We start from the raw sequence: 22,744 nt of genomic DNA, 5'->3' as shown, positions 1-22,744 counted from the left end.
TCTTCACTTCAATGTCAAGATAGACTTAAAAATGGTAGACTTTCTTCAGCCATGGTAAAACTTTAATAGGTGAAATTCACTACAAACAGGAGCTTCCTGTATTCTTTAAGGCGACTACAGAGATTCAGAGATACAAATCAAGGGAATGGGGAGAGATACAGTGATGGAATCCAAGTAGGGTCATTTTGTTGACCGAACTGCAAGTCTCTTTTGCAAGAAAGCAGAATAATTCTTGAATCCCAGCTTCTTCAGAAAATGCAAGTCAAATTAATCCATATTTTAATGCAAAATAAAATAAAATTTAAACATTTTAATGCAAAATAACGGGATGCGGTGGCTCAGTGGCTAAGACACTGAGCTTGTCAATTGAAATGTCGGCAGTTTGGCAGTTTGAATCCCTAGTGCCGCATAATGGGGGTTACTTGTCCCAGCTTCTGCCAACCTAGCAGTTCGAAAGCATATAAAAAATGCAAGTAGAAAAATAGGGACCAACTTTGGTGGGAAGGTAACAGTATTCCATGTGCCTTCGGCATTTAGTCATGCCAGCCACATGACCACGGAGATATCTTTGGACAGTGCTGGCTCTTTAGTTTTGAAACAGAGATGAGTACCGCTCCCAAGAGTCGATTAGCACATATGTGTGAGGGAAACCTTTACCTTTAATGTTCTCATTCTATGCTCAATATACATGAACAGATGTAACCAAATAATGTGGAAGTTTTGATCCACAATGTAATTTTATTACAAATATGTAAACAATGTCATAAGCCCCAAGCCAATCAACTGCTACATATAGCTACTGGCTTTTATTTATAGTTAAGACAAACTACTTCCAGACTAATTTCCATACAACCTGTGATTAATTTTTTTTTTTACTTTTTAAGAGCAAAAATCATGATATAGAAATAGATAAAGCACCACATTGTAAACTTTGAAAGAGTATGTATTCAATTCTTGCAAAAAGAAACATTTCTTTAATTCATGAAATTGCTTATTTGGAGTATCCATGTTGACTTGAACCATCTTTATGTCTGATATTAAGAATGTATATTCAAAATTTTAAAAAATGACCACACAGGAAGCCTCTGTCTCAGGGTCCAACAGTGACCTCTGTGATCTAATGCAACTTCCTCAAACAAGTGAAGGAAGGAAATCATGCTAGGCGGGAAGAAAAACATAATTTTGAATTCCGTAGTGAACAATCACAGCAGGGGAAACAGATTATTTAACCTTCAAAGAGTTCTACAACAGAACAATGACTTCTATTTTCAAAGTGTTCAGGTGGTTTCAGATCTGAGACCCAATCATGTTACAAATGCAATACAAGCTATGTATCAACATTTAGTTTGAATTGCAAATACCTATTTAAGTGAGACTTGTTTAGTTGACTGATAGTTCTAAACAAGAGTGAAAGAGCTGTGGCACCCCCTCCCTCCTAATATTCTAGCTTCTCTCTGGTAGTAGGGATAATTCTCCTAACTAGGAATAATTGTGGTTATTGGCTATTGTGAAAATACTAAAGGAATTTTGAAAAGGACATGGAGAATATCAACCATATTCTGTACAAATGATCTCTAAAGGAGTGTTTTGTATTCTGATACCCTACAGCAGGGGTGTCCAAACTTGGGAACTTTAAGACTTGTGGACTTCAACTCCCAGAATTCCCCAGCCAGCTCTGCTGGCTGGGGAATTCTGGGAGTTGAAGTCCACAAGTCTTAAAGTTCCCAAGTTTGGACACCCCTGCCCTACAGATATAGTGGATACAAACCATCCATATTATTCAGCCACATGTACCCATGAGAGAAATTTGCTTATGTGATACACTCTCTGAAATATATTTAGATAGCACATCACATTTAAATATTGTACAGTATAGGTTTTATGATTATAAAACAGGAAGACAGCCTGCATCAAGACATAACTGCATGAATTTTGATTCACCAAGGCAAATGCTATCAGCATTGCATTGCCCACTTAACCACTTATTTGTGTTGCTTTCTTTGGACTAAAAATTAGATGTTCAGAGATGGTGACTATGTGGATTCTGTCCAACATGAGCAGGTATGTTCTTCATTTAAAAGAAATTATTTTGTTACTAACCAATTTTTCACTTTCTACTATCTTAGAATTCAACATGCCATTCTTTCAAAAACTGAGGAACATCAAACTATCTGCAATGGTTGAAGTTCCTTGAAAGATGTTCCAGTATAATTGACAGCTTAAAATAGATACTCAGAAACACAGTATGTTTAAAACAAATTCAGGACAGCTTTATGTATACTTTTTATGTACATTGAGAGCATATGCACCAAAGACAAATTCCTTGTGTGCCCAATCACACTTGGCCAATAAAAAATTCTATTCTATTCCGCTCTATTCTATTCTTTCATTACTTCTTTTCCCAAAGCAAAAAATAAAGGATTGTGCCAAAGTAACAGGTTGGTAATTCTAATTATAATACTACATCTTAAGTATAGTGAATGAATGAAACATTTGAGAATTATAAAAGTGTGGTGGTCATCCTTTTTCTCCATTGACCTTTTATGATGTGGAATAAAATTAAGAGCAGTCCAAACAACAGAAAAAAGATGAGAATAAATATTATATATATTTATTTAATTAAAAACAATATGTGTACTGCAGCACTGAAAGTTTTGCCTGTATCAGGTAGACACTCTAATAGTGAGCTGATTTAGGATACTGACAGCAATGAAACTATCAGTGGCACATTTATATTCTGTCTACTTGTCAATAATATACTGATCCATTTTAAAGAGCTCATTAAGACATGTTTCTGACCAGTTACAGTACTGTCTACACAACAAATTCTTTTTTGGAGGAAAAAGATGTGCACACACACAAACAGACCCTTACCCTTGATATAATTTGTATATATTGGAATTGATCTGCCCTTTATATATTTAGCCAAACTAACAAAAACATAAAGGATCTGTCCTTTATACATTCTACATTCAGTCAAACTAATAAAAACACTCTGGTGGATCCCTTTCCCATTTTTTACAGTGGCCTAATAAAATACCTAAGATGATGTCTTGCTTTCTCTTTTTCTCCACCTTCATCGTCCCATACTTTAATGCAACATGAATAACTGAATAATGCTCCATTATAAGTCGTGGCTGTGGCACTTTGGTGTCTATATTGGGAGGGGAGATTGCAGTTGTGTGGAGAGCAGGAGAAGATAAAGTTGCAGATGAGAAAAGAAAAAATGGTAGGACAAGTTGACTAAGTACAACCCTCTAATGTCTAATCCTTCCATTTCCTTCTACAATGCCTAGAGAAGGATCTAAATATTTCAGGATTCCCTAGCTAAAGAGAAGATTATTAATATTATCTGTTTTGTAATGTTCAAATATATTGCTGATGAATGAAAAACAAGGGAGGATGGTACATCTAATCATATGTTTAACTAGAAAAACTCTAAGAGCACATACAGAGCTTCCTATTCAAAGTGTCTGACTATAACAGTTAAGGATACGATGTTGTATCAACATAACTAGATATTCCTGCCAATAAAAGTTTAAGCAATATTTCTATGACCCAATGAAAAAAAAGAGAGAGTTGTAGGGAAAAATGTGATTAAAACCAGAAATACAAGGAAAATATGTTGGATGAAATCATGCTAGAAAAATTTGTCCAAATATTGCTATGTTTTATGAGTCCAAGATCATCACACAGAAATAGGGCTAAAGGTATATCTCTTACATAGGAATTACCTGGCCACACATTGAAGGGGTTATAGAAAAGGCAAAAGCTGGGAAAGAAACCTAGAACGGCAAAATCAACACTAATAAGAAAGCAGAAATTATAAAAATAAAAAGATATGAGATCTTCCTCAACAAGGAAAAAATAAGAAATACTGTATTCAAGTGTCATAACTGTGGTTATTAGGGCATGTAGCCAAGAACTGTCAACATCTTCAAAAGATTATAGTATAATAGTTCCTAAAAGCCCTATAGAAAAAGAAATGAGAATATCTTAAAAAGGTGACAAGTAGATGGCCTAAACATGGCACCAGGAGGATGCTTGTACATCTGCAAACCATAGAAGTTCAAATGACTTTGGTTTTGACTTTAGCTGATTCATTTTTTCATATAAGGTCTATAAGAACCTGGTTCTAGGTGGAAACCTCATACAATAGTGTACAAAATTTCCCAATTACATACTGTATTCTTGATAGATAATTTATTTATATCTTGACACTTCTTTGGTTAATAGCCAAGGCAGCTTCTTCTAGACTGGTCCCAACTTTTCCTACATGTTTTAAATATTCCCATCAACTCCCATTTAAAACATCTAGGAAAAAGTTATGACATACTGTGCCACTTTATACAATTCACCCGACCTCAGGAGAATCAGCTTCTTTAACCTTTGAAAGGTTGCTCCAAGCAATCCCAAAAAATATTTGGGTGAACTGGTACAACTCTTATGGGATAGCAAATGCAGTTTTGTCTCTAGATACCATCTCAAGTAGCATTTCAGGTACTGAGAAATATTTGGTATTATTTGATTCATCTATGAATAGCCTTGTCTTATTCACCTGCCACATATCAATAAAAAATTTATCTTTGGTTAGGAAGTAAGACTAAGGGGGAGGTCCTAATGGCTTTATCACCCTGATTTAACATTTTATCTGTTTCTTCCTGAAAAACAGTTGTGAAGTTTTCCGGGGATGAGGGGGGAGGGTTAAGTGTGAAGGTTTTGCTTCTATAAGCTGCCTAGAGTCACTGTGAGTGAGTTGGGTAGCCATACACATTTTCTAAATAATATTTTTTTAAACTCCAAAAGCAAGCAAGTTCTCATTCTATCCGCTGAAAAAAAGGGGAAAGATTCAGTATAAACTATCCTAATAATGGATGTAATTCAGAGAAGTCAGAAGTCCCTCCAGGAATTTTGCAAGTGCTGAAGGCTCTAAAAGTTTAATCAATTCTATGCTCATATGTATGTGAACCAGAGAACAAGATAAAACACATATGTGATCATATCCAAATCAAAAAATGATAACATATGTATCTGTTATCAGCTACATCTGATTTATAAGTTTATTACAGCAGAACAAAATAAAAATTAACATTTTTAAAAAATTAACAGTACTTCTGCAAAGAGGAGGAAACAGACATGCAGACATGACCTACTATTGCTCTGCTTGTGCCCTGGAAGAATACTGGGCATAAATCAAAGAAACAAATAAATTAAAACTAGCAAAGCCATGTGAAAAATACCACCATCCACATTAAAACAATACTTTTTCCCACAAAATAACTTGTACATATTTTAGTCCTTTAGAGCTTTTAACTAGTTCAAATAAAGGGTGAAATCCAGCAGCTTCTGGAGAACTGGTAGCAGAAATTTTGAATAGTTCAGAGAACCAGCAAATACCACCTCTGGCTGCCCCAGAGTGGGGTGGGAATGGAGATTTTACATTAGCCTTCCCCTACCACGCCCACCAAGCCACGCTCACAGAATCGGTAGTAAAAAAAAATTTGAATTTCACCACTGGATCAAATAGCAAAGCAAAGTGGTTGTCTTATCATGATCCCATTTGGAGTGAATGCAAACAACAACAACAAATGGTATATAACTGAGCCCAACTTGTCAAAGAGCTGTGAAATGAGGCCCTTAAATCTGTAAAATATGAGAACAGCAAGAAAATTCTGGGTGAGCTGACTTCATCTTAATTTGATTTTCATATTTAACCTTACCAAAAAAAGGCCTTGCCTCTCAAAAACTGTGACTATGCCAGAACATTTTGCAATGCTAGAAAATTTTGTAATGCTACAAAGTAAACATTGTGGAAAATATTTCGATTCATCAAAATCAATTTTCCCTAATGGTAATTTGTATTCTTTAGTAGATTAGATATGACATTATATTTAAAAAAAAACCACTAAATGTCAATATAATCAGTTACAACAATTTTGGCCACAAGATATTTAGGTGCCTTGGAATCTCCAAAAACAGTTGATTATCTTAAGATAAAGACAAGCTGCAACAGTACAACAATATAGTTTAATTTCATTTTATTTTTTGGGACAGCCATGGATTATTTGAAAAGTGAGTAGATTTTAGATTCAAGGCAAAGCCTTATAAAAGCTTCTGGAAACTTGCCTATAAACAATTACCTCAACAATTCAAGCTTATTTAGCATTTTTTTAAACACAGATTGGCCATCCTCCCCCAAAGATGCGTTTTAAGGATATTTGACAGGAGTGAAAAACACGTAGCACTGCAGTGTCGTATACAGACAATCAGTTTCACGCATCAGCCCCGAAGGCAAGACAAAGTATATCAACATGATTCACTTTGCTCCTACAGTCAATCCCTATTTGTCTTAGTAACTGGGCCAATAAGTGAGGCTGCCCAGACAGATTTTGCAAGGAAAATCGAAATGCAGTAATTGGTGAAATTCCTGCTAGTGGGAAAATATCCACCACTCACTCTTCCCGTAAGAGGTGAAGGTTGAGAAGGCAAATATTGACATATGACTTATTGGTTTAGCTATCTGTCACAACTTGATGGCACACGGTGGATTGAAGTTTGGAACCTTTTTCCTTCCCTCAGTGAGCTCACAACATGGACCTCGTACAGCAGTAATGGTCTCCTCACTGTTTCCCCCCCAGAAAATTCTTACTCTCTCTGCAAAAACTCATTCACTTCACCTGTTATTTATATTTGTTTTCATTCTATCCTGATTCTGCCATTTGCCCGCCCAATACTGCTTGTGTGCATTTCTCCCTCATTCGTTTGGCTCTCCTACTTAAGACAGTCAAGCAAGAGAGTCAAACAAATGAGGGAGAAATACACACAAGCAGTACTGGGAGAGAAAATGACCGTCTTTCTCACTTTGTGAAGCTCCAGTGACACATTATATTCATAGAAGAAACCTAATCATCCTTTCTGCCCAATCAAATGGTCATGGGGCGGGTGCATACTCACAGCAGCAAAAGTGGCCATTAGAAGCTGAATAGATGCCGGCCATACCACATACTGTGGATATAAGCATCATGTACATCTGAAGTTAAGTGGATGCAGCTATGAGGTGGGGGTGGAAGAAGGGCTGCAACTTGAGGAAAGTTTTTAAAGGCTGTTCAGCAAGATATGTTCAAGGTAAAGTAAGAGAGATGGAAATATACTGTAGATGTAAGTTCCAATAGCAAAATTCACAGGCATTTAGCCTGGGAAAGTATTGTGGATAAATAATATGGTGTTTTACATGAAGGAATATTTTTCATTTCACCTGACTGAAATGATATTAAGTTTTATATAACTTTTTTTATTAAAACATTTATCAATTTAACAGAACTTAAAAATTAAGCCAGGTCTATTGTTTTTAAATAAACTCACTCCTGAAGGCTAAATGCCATTACTGTTACTAGTATTATTTCAATTAAGAGACAAGGAAGGCAAGAAAATATCTAACATATATAAGAAATCCAGATAGTATGGAAAATAGCTGAAGCATCTCTTGCCAGTAGAACAAATAGAACTGGAAGGGAAGGGAAGAAAGAAAAAGATCCAAAATCTGCATACCTAATAGAAGAGTCAAGAAGCAAATTATCTGGAGGTTCGTTATACTATTAAGCCAATCAATCATACGAATAGCACCATCCAAAAATAAAACAGAAGTATACAGTAAAGGAAAAGAATTTAAGAACGCCCAAAATAATAGAAGGAAAAACCTGTGCTGTTCTACACCTTCTTCTTCCAAAACTTCATTTAATACATACTAGATAACCTGTGATCTGTTGGGTCATCATTTCAATTATGTCACTATTTCAAAAATATTTATTTACCTAAAGAAAGCAATAAAATGACCGCAGGTAGTCAAAAAAATAGTGGGGTATGGAGCAATTCCCCATTTCCTGTTAACTTCTCACTGACTTTGTAAGAAGCTTTCAAGGTGACAGCCAATGGGAAAGCTGGCAGGGCAAGCTGCTAAGGTAAGTCTCCCCAACCCATGCACTCTTCCCCAATCCCTCTGTGTACGTGTTGTGCTGGCTACTCACATGCACAGGCACATGCTTCCTGACCTGAAGTGCGCCCTCATGCACTCTCCCTGATCCTCGCCACATCTCTCAGACGCCCCCTTGCTCTTTCCCCACCTGGCAGCTGGCCTTGGACTTGCAACTTCCTATCAGTTTTCTCACTGACTTTGCTTGTGCGATGCGGCAGTGAGTGTCAGCAATCATAATTGAGTTCAGGCTTCCTGCTGATTCTCCATTGATTTGTGGGAAATTGTTAGGGAGCATTGAGAATCACAATCACATGACCATGGCTGTATGGTGGCACTGAAGCAGGCATAGCTTTTTCAAATTTCAACCTCGTGGAAGTATTGGAATTTGGACACATCCCTTTAGTTTGTCCATTTAAAAATTGTTCAAAAAGTGTTTCAAAAATTATTGCCTTATAGGCTACAAACAGACAAACAGATATGAGAGTTTTAGTAGTATATAGAGCTCCACATATAACTGGCCATGCTGTTACATTTTGCAACAGCAAAAGCTTCCGGATATTCTTCAAGGGTAGCCTCATGCAGAGCATATTACAGTAACCCAGTCAGAGGTGACTAGAGAATGAATGACCATAGGTATACACCTCTTAATCCAGGTATGGACACAATTGGGGTATAACATGAAGCTATTGAACCCCATCCAATGCCAAAGATAGTATAGTCCTGGAACCGGCAAGACCCAAAACCCAAAGCCACTCAGTTTTGCCAGGGTTCAGCTAAAGCCTGTTGTTCCCCATCCAGATCCTCACAGTCTCAGACATCTATTATCTATTATTCATTCGTTCGTTCGTTCGTTCGTTCGTTCATTTAATTTTTATAATGCCCATCTCCCTACAAGGTGATTCTGGGCAGCTATTACTCACACCTTACAACAACTGTCCTAAAAAATATTAAGTTTTCTCAAATATCTTTCGACCCTGATAGTCTTTGTTTAATATAATGCAGGGGTTCCCAACCGGAGGGGAGGGTGCTCGCAGTCCTTGGGAGTGTGAGATGATAGTCCAGGGGGTGCAGAAATTTGGGTTTAGAAGTTTCAAAATTATAGTATATATGTATAATTATATGCATATAATTATTTACTTTTATAAGGGGTGCGAGAATATATCAGAAGCGTTCTAGCGGTGCGGGGTATAGAAAAGGTTGGGAACCCCTGATATAATGCATACAACAGGAAGTGCAGATCAATGAATTATATACTTCAATAAACCATGAAGCTCTTACCAGTTTTGAGGAATTGATTGTCAAGTAATAGTTATAAATGCTGGTATTATTTATTTATTAATTTATTAAATTTCTAAGCTGTCCATCTCCACCATAAGACAATCCTGTATACATTATAAATATATATGTACATTTTTGTTCCTTACAGTGGAATCTTTCTGAGACAGAGTTCGACTTATTTAAAAAAGAACAATTTCATTGTAACAGTGATTATATCTATCTTACTTTAAATACATCTGCCAGGAACATGATGCTTACCTTGCATTGTTATTTTTGTAGGTTCAGAAAACAGCGGAATGAGTAAGAGGTAGATGAGGTAGACAAATGAGAGCCCATTGTAGCGGAATGCACATGCTGCAGAGAGAAGGGAGAAGCACAGATAAGTATAGGTAACATTAGGTTAATAATTAATATGATAGCATACAGATCAAGGTACTGTATATGTAATGCACAGTTGCTACCAAATCTTCATATATAAATGTATGCATTCTCTCTCTCTCTCCCTCTCTCCCTCTCTCTCCCCTCCCTCCCTCCCCATGTGTATATATAATTAGACTACAGTAAATAACTTTTGGGAGCTGGTGAACATATTTGGAATTCTGAAAACATTTCAAAGCCCTTAGTAGAGCATTTGATTCGTATAAAGGTTATCAAAGGAAACATGGCCCCTGAGAGAATACCCACTACAAGAAGGCAAATTATCAAGGTTGCATCCTGTCATTGCTCTACCTCCTGATGATTCCATCTATCAACCTAGTCAAGTGCACAAGTGGATCTGCACCTGCGAGCACAAGTGCCCATCACTTGTGCCACCTGGTTCTAAGTGGACCTTGGCTCAGTAGAGGGTTTGGGGACCCTGACCTTAAAGAATAATAGTAGGGCGGCTTTATGATTCAGCCAAAAGATGATTTAGCTCATCTCTTGATTTTATGGCAGACTTCTTGTTGGGTGCTAGAAGTCTTCTATTATAGTTCTAGATTTTTCTTATCGAAAAACCTGAAGAAATAATTGAAATTAATTAATTCGTTCAATTTCTATAGCCACCCATCTCAGTCAATGACTCTGGGTGGCTTACAATTCAAGAATCATATTACAATTAAGACACCAAAATCGTTTTAAAATAATAAAAAATAATGAAAACAATGCAATCATCCAAAATAAATATACATAGAACCCGAGATATTTGACTAGTTAACAATACAACCAGAAAATGGTGTTCTTGACACATTCAGCACCCCAGCTCAGGAACATAATCAGGGTTTAAGGCCTTACAAAAGGCTAATAGGACGGGGGCCATTCTAATCTCCAAGGGGAGGATGTTCCATAAAGCAGGGCCCATCTTCTAGCCCCTGCCAGCTGATACTCTTTGGCTGATAGGATCTGCAGCATGCCCATTCTGCTAGATTAAGTTGGACAGGTAGAAACTCTTGGGAAAAGGTGATCCCTCAGGTAACCCAATCTCAAGCCATGTAAGCCTAAGCAGCCAAGAGAGCCCATTTGTACCTGATCAAATGTCTATTTTCCCATCTCATGGGAACTTTCCTTAAATTGTCTAACTGAAACACAGTGATAGGAAACCTTGTAAGAAGCAAGAATTTCAGTTGTATAACTTTAGCTATATATAAGCTAAACTATGTTCCTTGTTCATGAAAAGATCCAACGTCTAACAACTGTTGCAAACTTTATACAAGTAGTCCTCAACTAAGAACTATTTCTTCAATGACCATTTGAAATTATGATGGCTCTGAACGAAGGGACTTGAGACCTCTGCTTGTAGTTCTAACCATTGCAATGCCCTCACAGTCATGTGATCAAAATTTGGGAACTTGGCAGTGTGCCCACCTTTCTGACTGGGAGTGCCGCAATTCCTCCCACCATGGGCTGGGAGGCCTTAGTCAGCTAGGCCCACTGGTGTGAAAATCTGCTGGGGGCTGGGAGTCCTCTGCCAGCTAGTCCCAGAAGTGTTCAGGCCTTCCCCCTCCCAGTCTGAGAGCCCCGGCCTTCTCCTGGCCCCAGATGAAACAAACGAAATGTTATGATGTTTATGTAGTTACTTACCAAGCACATCTAAATTATATTAAGGTAACCAAAATATATTTACAATCCCTAAGGCATGCCACAACTTTTAAGCACCCCTAATGCTTGGAAATTGAAAGTTGAAACATTTGACACCCTCTACTGTCCTCCCCACCATGCTCAGAAGACTCCGTTGGCTAGGCCCAGCAAAGCACAGACATCGCCCTCTCCCCATTCCAAAAGACCTGGCCTTCTCCATGCCCCACCATGCTTAGAAGCTCTCAGCCAGCTGATCTAATGACATGTGGGCCTCCTCCTCACCACTTCACCAAGGCCTGGCCTTCTCATTTGCTTACGATGCCTGGGCCCACTTATCTTTCCCTTTCCCTGAAATTGCTGACAGACATGCCCAACCAATGTGAGTCTCAGCTAGAAATCTAGCAAAGGAAATCTTTCTCAAGGCTAAAGAGGCAATTGTCCTCCAGACTGGCTAGGAACAGGAAGGGTTGTTTTCTTTGAGTGAAGCGATCATGTGAGTGTCTTGCTTAACAACCACAATGACTAACAACCAAAATTCCAAGCTCAATTATGGTCATAAGTCAAAGACTACCTATACTCCAAACATATCCAACAGTCTAAACCAGTCAGGTTCAATCTTTTGGCTTGCTCCATCGAGTGAAGAAGAACTATCTTAGGGCCACATATAAAATATATAATATAGTTAATATTTTTAACTGGTGATAGAACCTTATCTTTATTTTTTATTCTAATCTCTTTATATTTTTCAAACCCTAATGTGAAAACATAAATTCTTCTTGTAAAGTAATAAAAGAACTAAGCCCTTCTCACTTTTCTTGGCTAAAAGACTGCTTTATATATATAAAACCATGATTGCTTCATATGTAACCATGATCACAGTAATTTTCTTCCCTAATTTCATCATTGCATTTTAGTTCCCTATCACATAATCACTGACACATTATGTGCCATCAAGTCAGTGTCAACTCTTAGCTACCACATAGATTTTCTCCCTAACAATTTGTCCCTAACCTGGACCCTCAGGTCTTCCAACAGTGCAGCCATCTGATAAATGCTGTGAAGAATTTTTCCTGTCCAGATCACAGCAGTCAACACCTCATTGAGCAGCCTCCATGAGGCTTTAAAAAGACTTCCAGATTGTGTAGCGCTCTTGACTGCAGGAATACTATACCCAATTACCCACATCTATTCAATCTTAGTAGGACAGTTCCTCTTTATTTAAATCCACAGTCTCCAAGCATTGGAACAGAATCTCAACCGCCCTACGTGGCTAGCCTGGGATCAAAATATACATTTAGTTATCATTAGTGTATCATTAGTATAATGAGACCACATCCAATGCAAGTGGATGACCTCACTTAGGGGTTTCATGTAAATATTGAATAGGAGAGGGGAGAGAGTAGGACCCTAGACGACCCCATAGCGGAAGGACATTGGGAGTGATTTTCCCCATCCAACCAAAACTACGGCATCGTACCAATCAATGTTAAACACCCAATTAAAACCATCCTTGGGAAATAGAAGAGAAGTATTCTACAATGATGCCCTCTAGTCTATAGAGGCAACTCAGGACACTGTGGTTGACAACATCAAAAGTCACTGAGACATCAAAGATGAATGCATCTCCAGGAACTCCTTGGTAAACCAGGAACTCCTTGGTAAACCAGGAACCAGCATCTCCAGGAACTCTTTGGTATACACAGGGAGAAGCTGCAGAGTGGCAATACAGTCCAAAGTCCCACAACCTTCCTTTTTTCGGGCAGCAATTAGGGCTTCAGCTGGACCACCCACCAAATCCTTAGGAAAAATGCCAAGTTCTCTTTGGGCCTTCAAGGGGCCATAAAGTACCTGAAGGTGGGAGGGCTATCAAACAGTTCCTATCTTTCTTTTGGGAGAGAGTGTGACACCATAGAGCTGGAAGGCAATCAGAGAGTGATCTGCCAAAGGCAATGGATTCATAACAATGTCCCCCGCTGCAAGTTCACGTCTTAACTATCCCAAGACAAAAATTAGATCCCTCTTTTTCCTTCCATCTTTCCCAGCATTAGAGCTTTCTCCAGAAAACTAGGCAATCACCTAATGTATCCAAAGTAAGATCATTTGAATGCGGTCACTTGTGCCTCAAGTGAGAACTCTGGGTTGATGCATTTAATAATCAAATGTTTTGCTTTCTTGGCTGTCCACAGTATTCTCAGGCATGTTCTTCAAAACAAAAACTTAAAAGCTTCAATATCTTACTGTCCTGCTTCTTCAAAGTCCAGCTTTCATTTCCACACAGTTTCATAGGAACGACCACTTGCACTATTCTGATCTTTGAAAGTATAGTCACATCACGGCCTCTGAAGATCTTTTCCAAGGCATTCATGACTATTCTACTAAATCAGTCTGGTCTTCTTTACATGTTTTAGTCCCATTGTTTTCACTGTGCTCCTTGACTCAGCAATCCTATGCATTTTCAGCTATCAGAGTATTGTATCTTCATAATGCAGGTTATTGATGTTCCTTGTTCCAATTATAAAACCACACTCATTTTCTTCCAATTCTGATTCCCTTAATATACAGTATATACTTCAGCATATAGTTTGAATAAATATTAAGGGGGGGGGGGGGTACATACTGCTTTGTCTCACTCATTTTCCAGTCTGGGCCAGTCTATTTCATCATATTCTGTACTGTAGCTTCCTGACTTGTATCTAAGTTTCACATAAGGACAATGACATGAGATGCCCATGAAGCACATAACGATTTCTTTTTTATGTTCTTTATGTTCTAGCTTGATTACCTAGCATCACGTTTTCCATATACTAGAGGACTCTAATCGGCATTGAGTGATTCTAAGCATTATTTTGTTAGCCTATGAAAAGAAAGGTACCATCAAGTGCAGAAGAGCAAAATCCAGGCAGTTCAAAAAATTATAGATTTATTGCAAGCTGAAGTTTTGTACTAGAATCTGAACTACTAACGCTCAAACAAAACTGATGGTACATAAGACTCAACAGAATTCAAGGTGGGCTGGACTTAGATATTTTGTGGAGGCAAAGGGACTTGAGACTGATGATGCATTTGACACACACACATCCCTTGGGCTCAGCTTGGTCATCTCCTACAGATACTGTAGGATAGTGTTGTAGCTAACACTAAAGCAACCAAATCACTTTGAAGATTCAGCATAAATTTGTTTGTATGCATACAAGCAATAATACTGGTATACGTATACTGACTGGTTCCCCAGCAAAACAGCAACAAGCAACAACAGAGCTTCTACACCATAGGCCACTATAATGCAAAGACAAAAGCAAAGAAAAAGACCTATAGAATGAAAATTACAGCATGGAATATTTCAGATAAATTAATATCTGCAACCTTCTTATATTTTATTCTGCCCTATGAGGTTAGCATGCTAGCCATATTATCTGGTCAGCAGTAGAAACAATTTGGTTAACTTACTAGATCATAGGTTCTTGACTGAGTGTTGTCCCTGTCACCACTCAAGGGCAATTCAGTTTGCTTGGTTTCCTTACAAGTGCACTTGAAGCAGTTAATATGTATGGAGAGGGGGCGGGAGGGAGGAGGAATATCAATGATTTGGTAGTAAATGCAGCTTGCATGTATATGGGTGAGGGGTACTTTTTACCACTACAATAATTTGCACATTCTATTGTCTCCTTTATTTTTTGTATTGGGACATACAATACTGTAGCTTTAGACCAGGCATGTCCAAAGTGCGGCCCGGGGGCCAAATGTAGCCCTTTTTCAAATTTCAAGCGGCCCGCAGCCTCTTCTCCCCACTGGAGTTATTTGTTTAGTCTTTCATAAAATACCATATTTTTCGAAGTATAAAGATGCATCTTTTTCCCCTCAAAAAAGAGGCTAAAAATCTGGGTGCATCGTATACACTGAATACAGCATTTTTTTGCCTCCCAAAACTGCCCCCTTCACCAAAATGGCTGCGCATAGCCTTTAGGAGGTTTTCAGAGTGCTCCTGGGGCTGTGGAGGGCATAAATGAGCAAAAAATGGGCCATTTTTTGCTCAACTTTGCCCCCCCTAGCCCCCAGGAGCACTCTAGAAGCCTCTTAAAGGCTATTCATGCCCTTTAAAAAATAGGCCCATTTTCGTGGGATAGTGCAAAAACTTTTTTTTTAATTTGCCTCTTCAAAATCTTGGTGCGCCTTATACTCCGAAAAATACGGTAGTTAATTCGCATTTAATGTTAAGGGTTCAAAGAATGTCAGGCTGAATGATCGGCCCCACACATTTTCACCTCACCAAATCTGGCCCTCCTTGCAAAAAGTTTGGGCACCCCTGCTTTAGACTCTTCCAATGTGTTTGCCACAATGTTATTCTCCAGATCTGTTGGTACAGCTTGATTAGAACTTAACGGATTCTTTAACTACTGCTGCCATATTTCTGTGGGTATGCCATCAGTTCCTGTAAGCTACAAATTTAGTAATGATTGGAGTTCTGATCTAACTTCATCTTCTAGTATTAAGAGATTCTTGTAAATAAGGGATATTTTCTAAAAATCTAAGATGCTGACATCTCTACCGTATAGTACTGCAATATATTGTTGGCATTCCAGTCTCCAGTCACAAATCTTGCTAGCATGTTCTGTCACTTTCAAATTGATCGTAAAACTCACCAACAACCTCTGGCTGGGGTTGCAGCATAAATGTGTATGATCATCATATTAAAGAGCTGTCCATAAAATCTAATTGTTATTATCTGGACACTGACTGCATTGTAATCAAATATTACTTTTGCTATACCCTTCATAATTTTTATAACACATAACACCCAATCCTTCTTTGTATTCTATATTCTGAATGAACTTCTGAGTGAAATTATCCAATCCTAGTCCATCTCAAATTTGTAGTTGTATCTGTTTCATCTGTGTTTAGTTTTCCTAGATTCATGCATTTTACATTCCATGTTCCCACTGTAATTCAACCTTTACAGCTACAGCTTTCTTTTTTCTATTTGACAACATCATGAACTAGATGATTCAAAGGCTTTCATCTAGCCATTAATACTCCAAAAAATCCTCAGGTTTTATCTTTTTGTTCTGACCTAGGCTTCCCAAGACAGTAAAAACCACACACTCAGTCCCTCTTTTTATTTCAACGGCTGTGAATTATGTTCATTCACAGCCCTTAATGAGTCACAAATAGTTTTTAAAGAGTCTGACAGAAGTCTGCCAATGTCTTTCGGGATAAAGCTGATACCCATCTTTATCTCCTTTGAAACGCTGTCAAAGACCTAATTTGCAATTAACTTTGCAAGGCCACATAGAGCAGAGTCAAAACGGAGCTTCAGATTTTAAACCAACCAGAACGAACAAACTTGCTTCCTGCAAAGGCTCATGTCCCTTTGCTCCTCCTTTATGTCTTACGGGAGGGGACAATCACCTCCAAGCCTTACTCCCGAGTCGCCCCTTTTGTCTTAACTGTTCTTGCCTTCTGGCAGCTCTGTGTATGCATGCACTGGGAACAGGATCCTCCTGTTCCTCTGCCTCACTGATGGCCAATTCAGGAGGCTCCAGAGGCAGCATATAACTCCCAGATGGCCCTGACCCTCTCTCTGCATCCAATGTAGAGCCTCGTCTGAGCCTTCCCCAGACTCCAGGACTGGCCCATGTTCCTCCCCAACCTCCTCACTTTCCGACTCTGCTTCCAGCTCCGTAGGCCGCCAGCAGATCACAATACTTCTTTGGGAGGATTCTGAGTACTCTATATCATCGATTATTTTATATTTTATATCAATGAGGTTTTTTCCTGTAAAATATAGGAATGGTTTACCATTGCCTTCTCTTGCACAATCTAAATTGATGCCTTTGCCTGTATTAAAATGAACACCTGCCTCCCGCATCTTCCAATATCACTGTTGCCCAGCACAGGTGCCTGTTTGTTTTAGTTTGGCAGCTGGTATGATCTTCACATCTTGGATGATCCTGCTGTAAATATATGGTCTTGGCATACATTCCCAATATTCTTTGTTCACCTAACCCAGGAACACCGCTCACATAATGAAGTATGTTGAAATATTGATGGATTCCAGAAAAGCTGAAAATAACAGATTAAAATTTAATAGATTAAATAGATTAAATCCCAATATTTTCTATTTACAAAAGAGAGAGAGAGAGACTAAATGTACAGGAATAGATTGGGGCAATACTTGGCTTGGCAATAACGTGTATAAAAGATCTTGAAATAGAAATTAGTTACAAACTAAATATGAGTCAGCAGTATAATGAAACTTGAAAACTTGAGTCAAGAAAACTTGGGGGCAAATGACAGCACACTTCAAATATTTGAAAGGATCTGCCACGCAGAAGGCTGAGACCTGTTCGCCATCATCCCAAAGGGCAGAAGAGAGAATCATGGATTTAAACTACAAAAAGCTGGTTCCATTTGAATATTAGGAAAACTTCCTATACACTGAAGGCTATCTGACAGTAGAATCGATTGCTCATCTTTTGCTAAATGTATTCAAATCAACTATCTGTGCAAGGTGCTTTAACTGAATGCTACACTGGCAAGAGTCTCTTTCAACTGTTATGGTATTTTAGTTATTGGCACCGAACCTTTCTTTTCTTTTGTCCTATATATCCACTTTCCCGCTGCTTCCTAAAATGTTTTAAAATTTTTGAAATATTTTTGAAAAAGATATAAAGATAAATTATACACACGGTGGGGGGGGGCATTATATGGCCCGTAGAAAGACATCTGTATTGCTCCTTATATATTTTTTATTTTATTTTTGTTGTTGAGTCATTTAGTTGCTTCTGAATTTTTGTGACTTGAGAAACTTTTTTTGGCCAAAATTATGTTATAATTGCTTGAGTTCTTGGGAACTTATGCATGTATACCTTAAATAATCTGAGTGATTTCTGTCAAATGTGTTTGTAGACTTAATCACAAAAAACTACCTATTACCTGTAACTGGATATTGATAAAGTCTAGAATGTGGGTCCAAATAGCTGGAACAATTTAATATGATTTAATACTTTCTACTTTCTAATTTATCCATGCAGCTTCTGAGACAAATGATACAATGAATAATAAATTTAATAATAAATTTGGATTTATTAGCCGCTCCCTTTCCGGGCAGGACTCGGGGCGGCGTACACTAAGACATATATAAACATACATATATACAAAGACATACATGCACGGAGGAGGTAATAGATTAAAACATTAAGACAAATTAAAACCATTAACATGCCCCGTCTAATAAAAAATCCAATATACAATAAAAATTTTAAAATTTAAAAAAGACAGTCAGGAGGAATATGAAAAGATTACGGTTGAGCCAGGCCGGATGATTGAAAGAGGTGGGTCTTCAACTGTACACGGAAGGAGCGGAGATCGGAAATAATCCTGATGTCACGGGGGAGGTCATTCCACAGGGCTGGGCCCATCACAGAGAAGGCTCTGCTCCTGGATGTCGCCCCCCGACACTGTTTGGCGGACGGCACCCGGAGAAGTCCCTCTCTGTGTGAGCGAATTGGTCGTAGGGATGTGTGGGGCAGGATGCGATCCTGCATGTAACTAGGTCCTATGCCATGAAGCGCTTTAAAGATCATAATCAAAACCTTGAAACGCACTCGGTAGACCACAGGAAGCCAGTGCAGCTCGCGCAGGAGAGGTGTTACAGGGGAGTATCTAGACCTCCCCATAATCACCCGCGCGGCCGCGTTCTGGACCAACTGTAGTCTCCGAGTGCATCTCAAGGGAAGCCCCATGTAGAGAGCATTGCAGTAGTCCAGGCGAGACGTCACTAGCGCATGGGTGACTGTGCGTAGGGCATCCCGGTCCAATAAGGGGCGCAATTGGCGCATCAGGCGGACCTGATGGAACGCCCCCCTAGCCACGGCTGTTACATGGTCATCCATGGACAGCCGGGCATCTAGGAGGACGCCCAAATTGCGCACCTGTTCCATGGGGGCTAGTTGCACGCCCCCAATGGCCAGAGATGGAAGCACCTGGTTGAACCGGGGGGCCGGAAGCCACAGCCACTCCGTCTTGGAAGGGTTGAGTTTTAGTCGGTTGCCATCCATCCAGACCCGTACGGCCTCCAAACACCGGGACATCATTTCGACGGCCTCATTGGGGTGGTTCGGGGTGGAAATGTATAGCTGAGTATCATCAGCATACAGATGATATCCCACCCCAAAGCCACGGATGATCTCGCCCAGCGGTTTCATGTATGTGTTGAACAGGAGAGGCGAGAGCACCGATCCCTGTGGCACTCCACATGTGAGTGACCTCCGGGTCGAACTCTGCTCCCCTGCCAACACACGTTGCGTCCGGTCAGAGAGGTAGGAGCCAAACCACCGTAAAACGGTGCCCCTGACTCCCAGCCCCTCTAGCCGGTGCAACAGGATACCATGGTCGATGGTATCAAAAGCCGCTGAGAGATCTAACAGGACCAGGATAGAGGAACAGCCCCTATCTCTGGCCCTCCAGAGATCATCAACCAATGCGACCAAGGCCGTCTCCGTGCTGTGCCCGGGTCGGAAGCCGGACTGGCGCGGGTCTAGATAATCATTTTCCTCCAGGTGACGTGGGAACTGCTGTACCACCACATTCTCTACAACCTTCGCTAAGAAAGGAAGGTTGGAGACAGGACGATAATTGGCTAGGTCCGTTGGGTCCAGGGAAGGCTTCTTGAGCAGGGGCCTCACCACCGCCTCTTTCAAGGCGGCCGGTAGAGATCCCTCACCCAACGAGGCGTTCACTAGGCCCAGGAGCCAGTCGCGCGTAACCTCCCAGGATGCCAGTACAAGCCAGGAGGGACACGAGTCCAATAAACATGTGGTGGGTCGCAGACGTCCACGCAACCTGTCTAAATCCTCGATGGCAACCGAGTCAAACTCCTCCCAAAGCGGTCCCTCAAGACTCGCCACGGGCGTCTCTACTGGACCACTGAAAGGGGCCCATCCCATCCGGATTTGAGCGACTTTGTCCTGTAGATATTTCCCAAACTCCTCTGCTCTGCCCTGTAAAGGGGCTTCCCGCGGTCTCTCAGACAAGAGGGAGCGAGTCACCCGAAACAGGGCGGCAGGGCGGTTATCTGCGGACGCAATAAGAGCGGCACAATATTGACGTTTGGCCGCTCTTAGTGCCACAAGGTACGTCCTCAAATAGGCTCGTGCCTGTGCTCGGTCAAATTCGGAACGGGAGGATCTCCAACGACTCTCTAGGCGTCTCTTGTGGCGTTTCATCACCCTTAGCTCCTCAGTAAACCAAGGGGCCAGGGTGGTTCGTCGCCACAGGAGAGGCCGCAAAGGCGCCACCCGGTCTAGGGCCCCGGTAGTCGCACTGTTCCATGCGTCTACCAGGTCCTCTACTCGAGGGCGGGTCAGATCCACAGGAGGTGGCCCAAGCTCCGTCTGGAACCTATCTGGTTCCATCAGGCGCTTGGGGCGGAACCATCTAATGCCTTCCGGTTCCGCCTCCTCGCGGTGGGGGGTAGCACCAGGGAAGTCAAGCCGGAGAAGTGAGTGATCCGACCATGACAGGGGAATAATAGCTAGATCCCCTATTCCCAGATCACTCGTCCATTGGCCAGAGACAAAGACAAGGTCCAGCGTGTGGCCTCCCTCGTGAGTAGGGCCCTGAATTAACTGGGTCAGGTCCATGGCTGTCATGGAAGCCATGAACTCCCGAACCCCCTCAGACGCTTCTCCCATCGACGGCAGATTAAAATCCCCCATCACTAACAGTTTGGGGGTCTCAACCGCCACCGATGAGATCAGCTCGAGGAGTTCAGGCAGGGCCGCTGACGTATAGCGAGGAGCCAGGTATACTATCAGCAGGCCCAACTGCCTCCCTGGGCCCCATCTCACGACAAGGGACTCACACCCGGATGTCTGTGGCACAGTGAACTCTCTCGGCTCTAAGTCTTCCCGGATAATCACTGCTACCCCACCGCCCCTTCCCTGGGCCCGAGGCTGGTGAAATGCTCGATAACCTGGCGGGCACATTTCCTCGAGGGGTAAACCACCCTCGTGGCCCAACCAGGTCTCGGTTATTCCTGCGAGGTCCGGCACCCCCTCCAAAATTAGATCGTGGATGAGGGGGGCCTTATTGACAACGGACCTCGCGTTGCATAACATCAGTCTCAGGCCTTGGGTCTGTAGAACCTGACCACCTAGTCTGCAGGGGTTGGTACGAACGACCGGGAATGACCAAACACCCCGGTCTCCCAACCGACTACGCGCTCTTGATCTGTCCTCGCACCTGCCCCTCCCCACGACCGTTGGTATCAAGGAGCCCTGCACAGGAATGCTATCTTCCCTCTCCTCCCCCACTCCGCTCCCTCCCCCCTCGACCACACCTAGGTGCCTGGCTCTCCCATCCCTCCTGACTTCCCCCCCCACCCCTGGAACCCCTTACAACTTTTAAAAAACAATTAATTAAAAAACCCCTCAGTGTGCGCTTCCTCCACCTCTCTGGGTTAATGAACCCGTCCTCGAGGTGGGCCCTTGAGAGGGCAGGAGGCCATAGCTGCGAGAGGGGGGACTCCCGCATCAAAATAAGGTCAGACCTCGTATACATAATAAATGGTAAATACTAGATACATAAATACATCGGGCTAAAGATGGTTACTGGGTGCTAAAGGTGTTAAATAAATCTGCCCGTTAAAAATCATAACAGAACGGCAACCAAGATTACAAGATGAAAGAGATGAGAGAGATGGGTAGAGAAATAGGTAGAAGTGGGCCTATAATCTACAGTTCTTAATAGTAGGGGGTTAGGCAGATCTTAAAAACTGTAAGAGAGTGAGCAGATAGTCCATAGCAGGCGGGGGGGGGGCTCAGCAGCTCCCCATAGTCCTTTCATGCCCCAGATGGTAAGGGGTTAAGTCGTCCTCAAAGTTTGTACAGAGACAAGCTGATCATCCATACTGGGAGGGAGGTGGTGTCGGCGGCTCCCCGTGAGCCTTTCAAGCCCCAGCGTCGCCTAAGCACCATTTCAGGCGGCCTCAGTTATTCAATCCACATTTCAGGCGGCCTCTGTTATTCAATCCACATTTCAGGCGGCTACAGTTATTCAATCCACACCTTCTGCCGGCCTCCGGCGCCTTCCAGCAACTCAGGCGACTCAGATGTTACAATGTTTCCATGTTTCAGTGTTACAATGTCTCACGCCCAGCTCAGACCTCCCAAGACCTCCACTGGGCTTCTGGTAGGCTCGGGGCTCCCAGCCGGTCCAGCGGGTCGGGGACTGATGTTTGGAGCCCCCGATGATCTTCCAAGCCGCCTCTGCCACCCCCGCCTCCCTTCGCCTTCTCTCAAGTGAGGACGCCATCGTATCCCTGTCGCTAGCCGCTCAGGGCGCTCAGGGCGTCGCTGGTCTCACCTCAGGCTGTCGAAGCTACCGTGGCTTGCAAACGCCCGCAAACGCCGACCAAGCTGATCGTAACCGCCAAAACGC

General features: G+C 41.4%; 1 protein-coding gene across 1 annotated transcript in view; it reads right to left on the bottom strand.

The window, feature by feature from the left end:
• Positions 1–22,744, bottom strand: part of PIEZO2 (piezo type mechanosensitive ion channel component 2) — a 218,725-nt gene that overhangs the window by 155,069 nt on the left and 40,912 nt on the right. Inside the window, exon 2 of the mRNA XM_081951908.1 lies at positions 9,509–9,604. Within this exon, the coding sequence (XP_081808034.1) occupies positions 9,509–9,604 (96 nt within the window). The remainder of the gene's footprint in view (positions 1–9,508; positions 9,605–22,744) is intronic.

Source organism: Natrix helvetica (assembly GCF_964273705.1).
Source record: "Natrix helvetica genome assembly, chromosome: 4".
Lineage (NCBI taxonomy): Eukaryota > Metazoa > Chordata > Lepidosauria > Squamata > Natricidae > Natrix > Natrix helvetica.
This window is presented reverse-complemented; position numbering and strand designations above follow the sequence as displayed.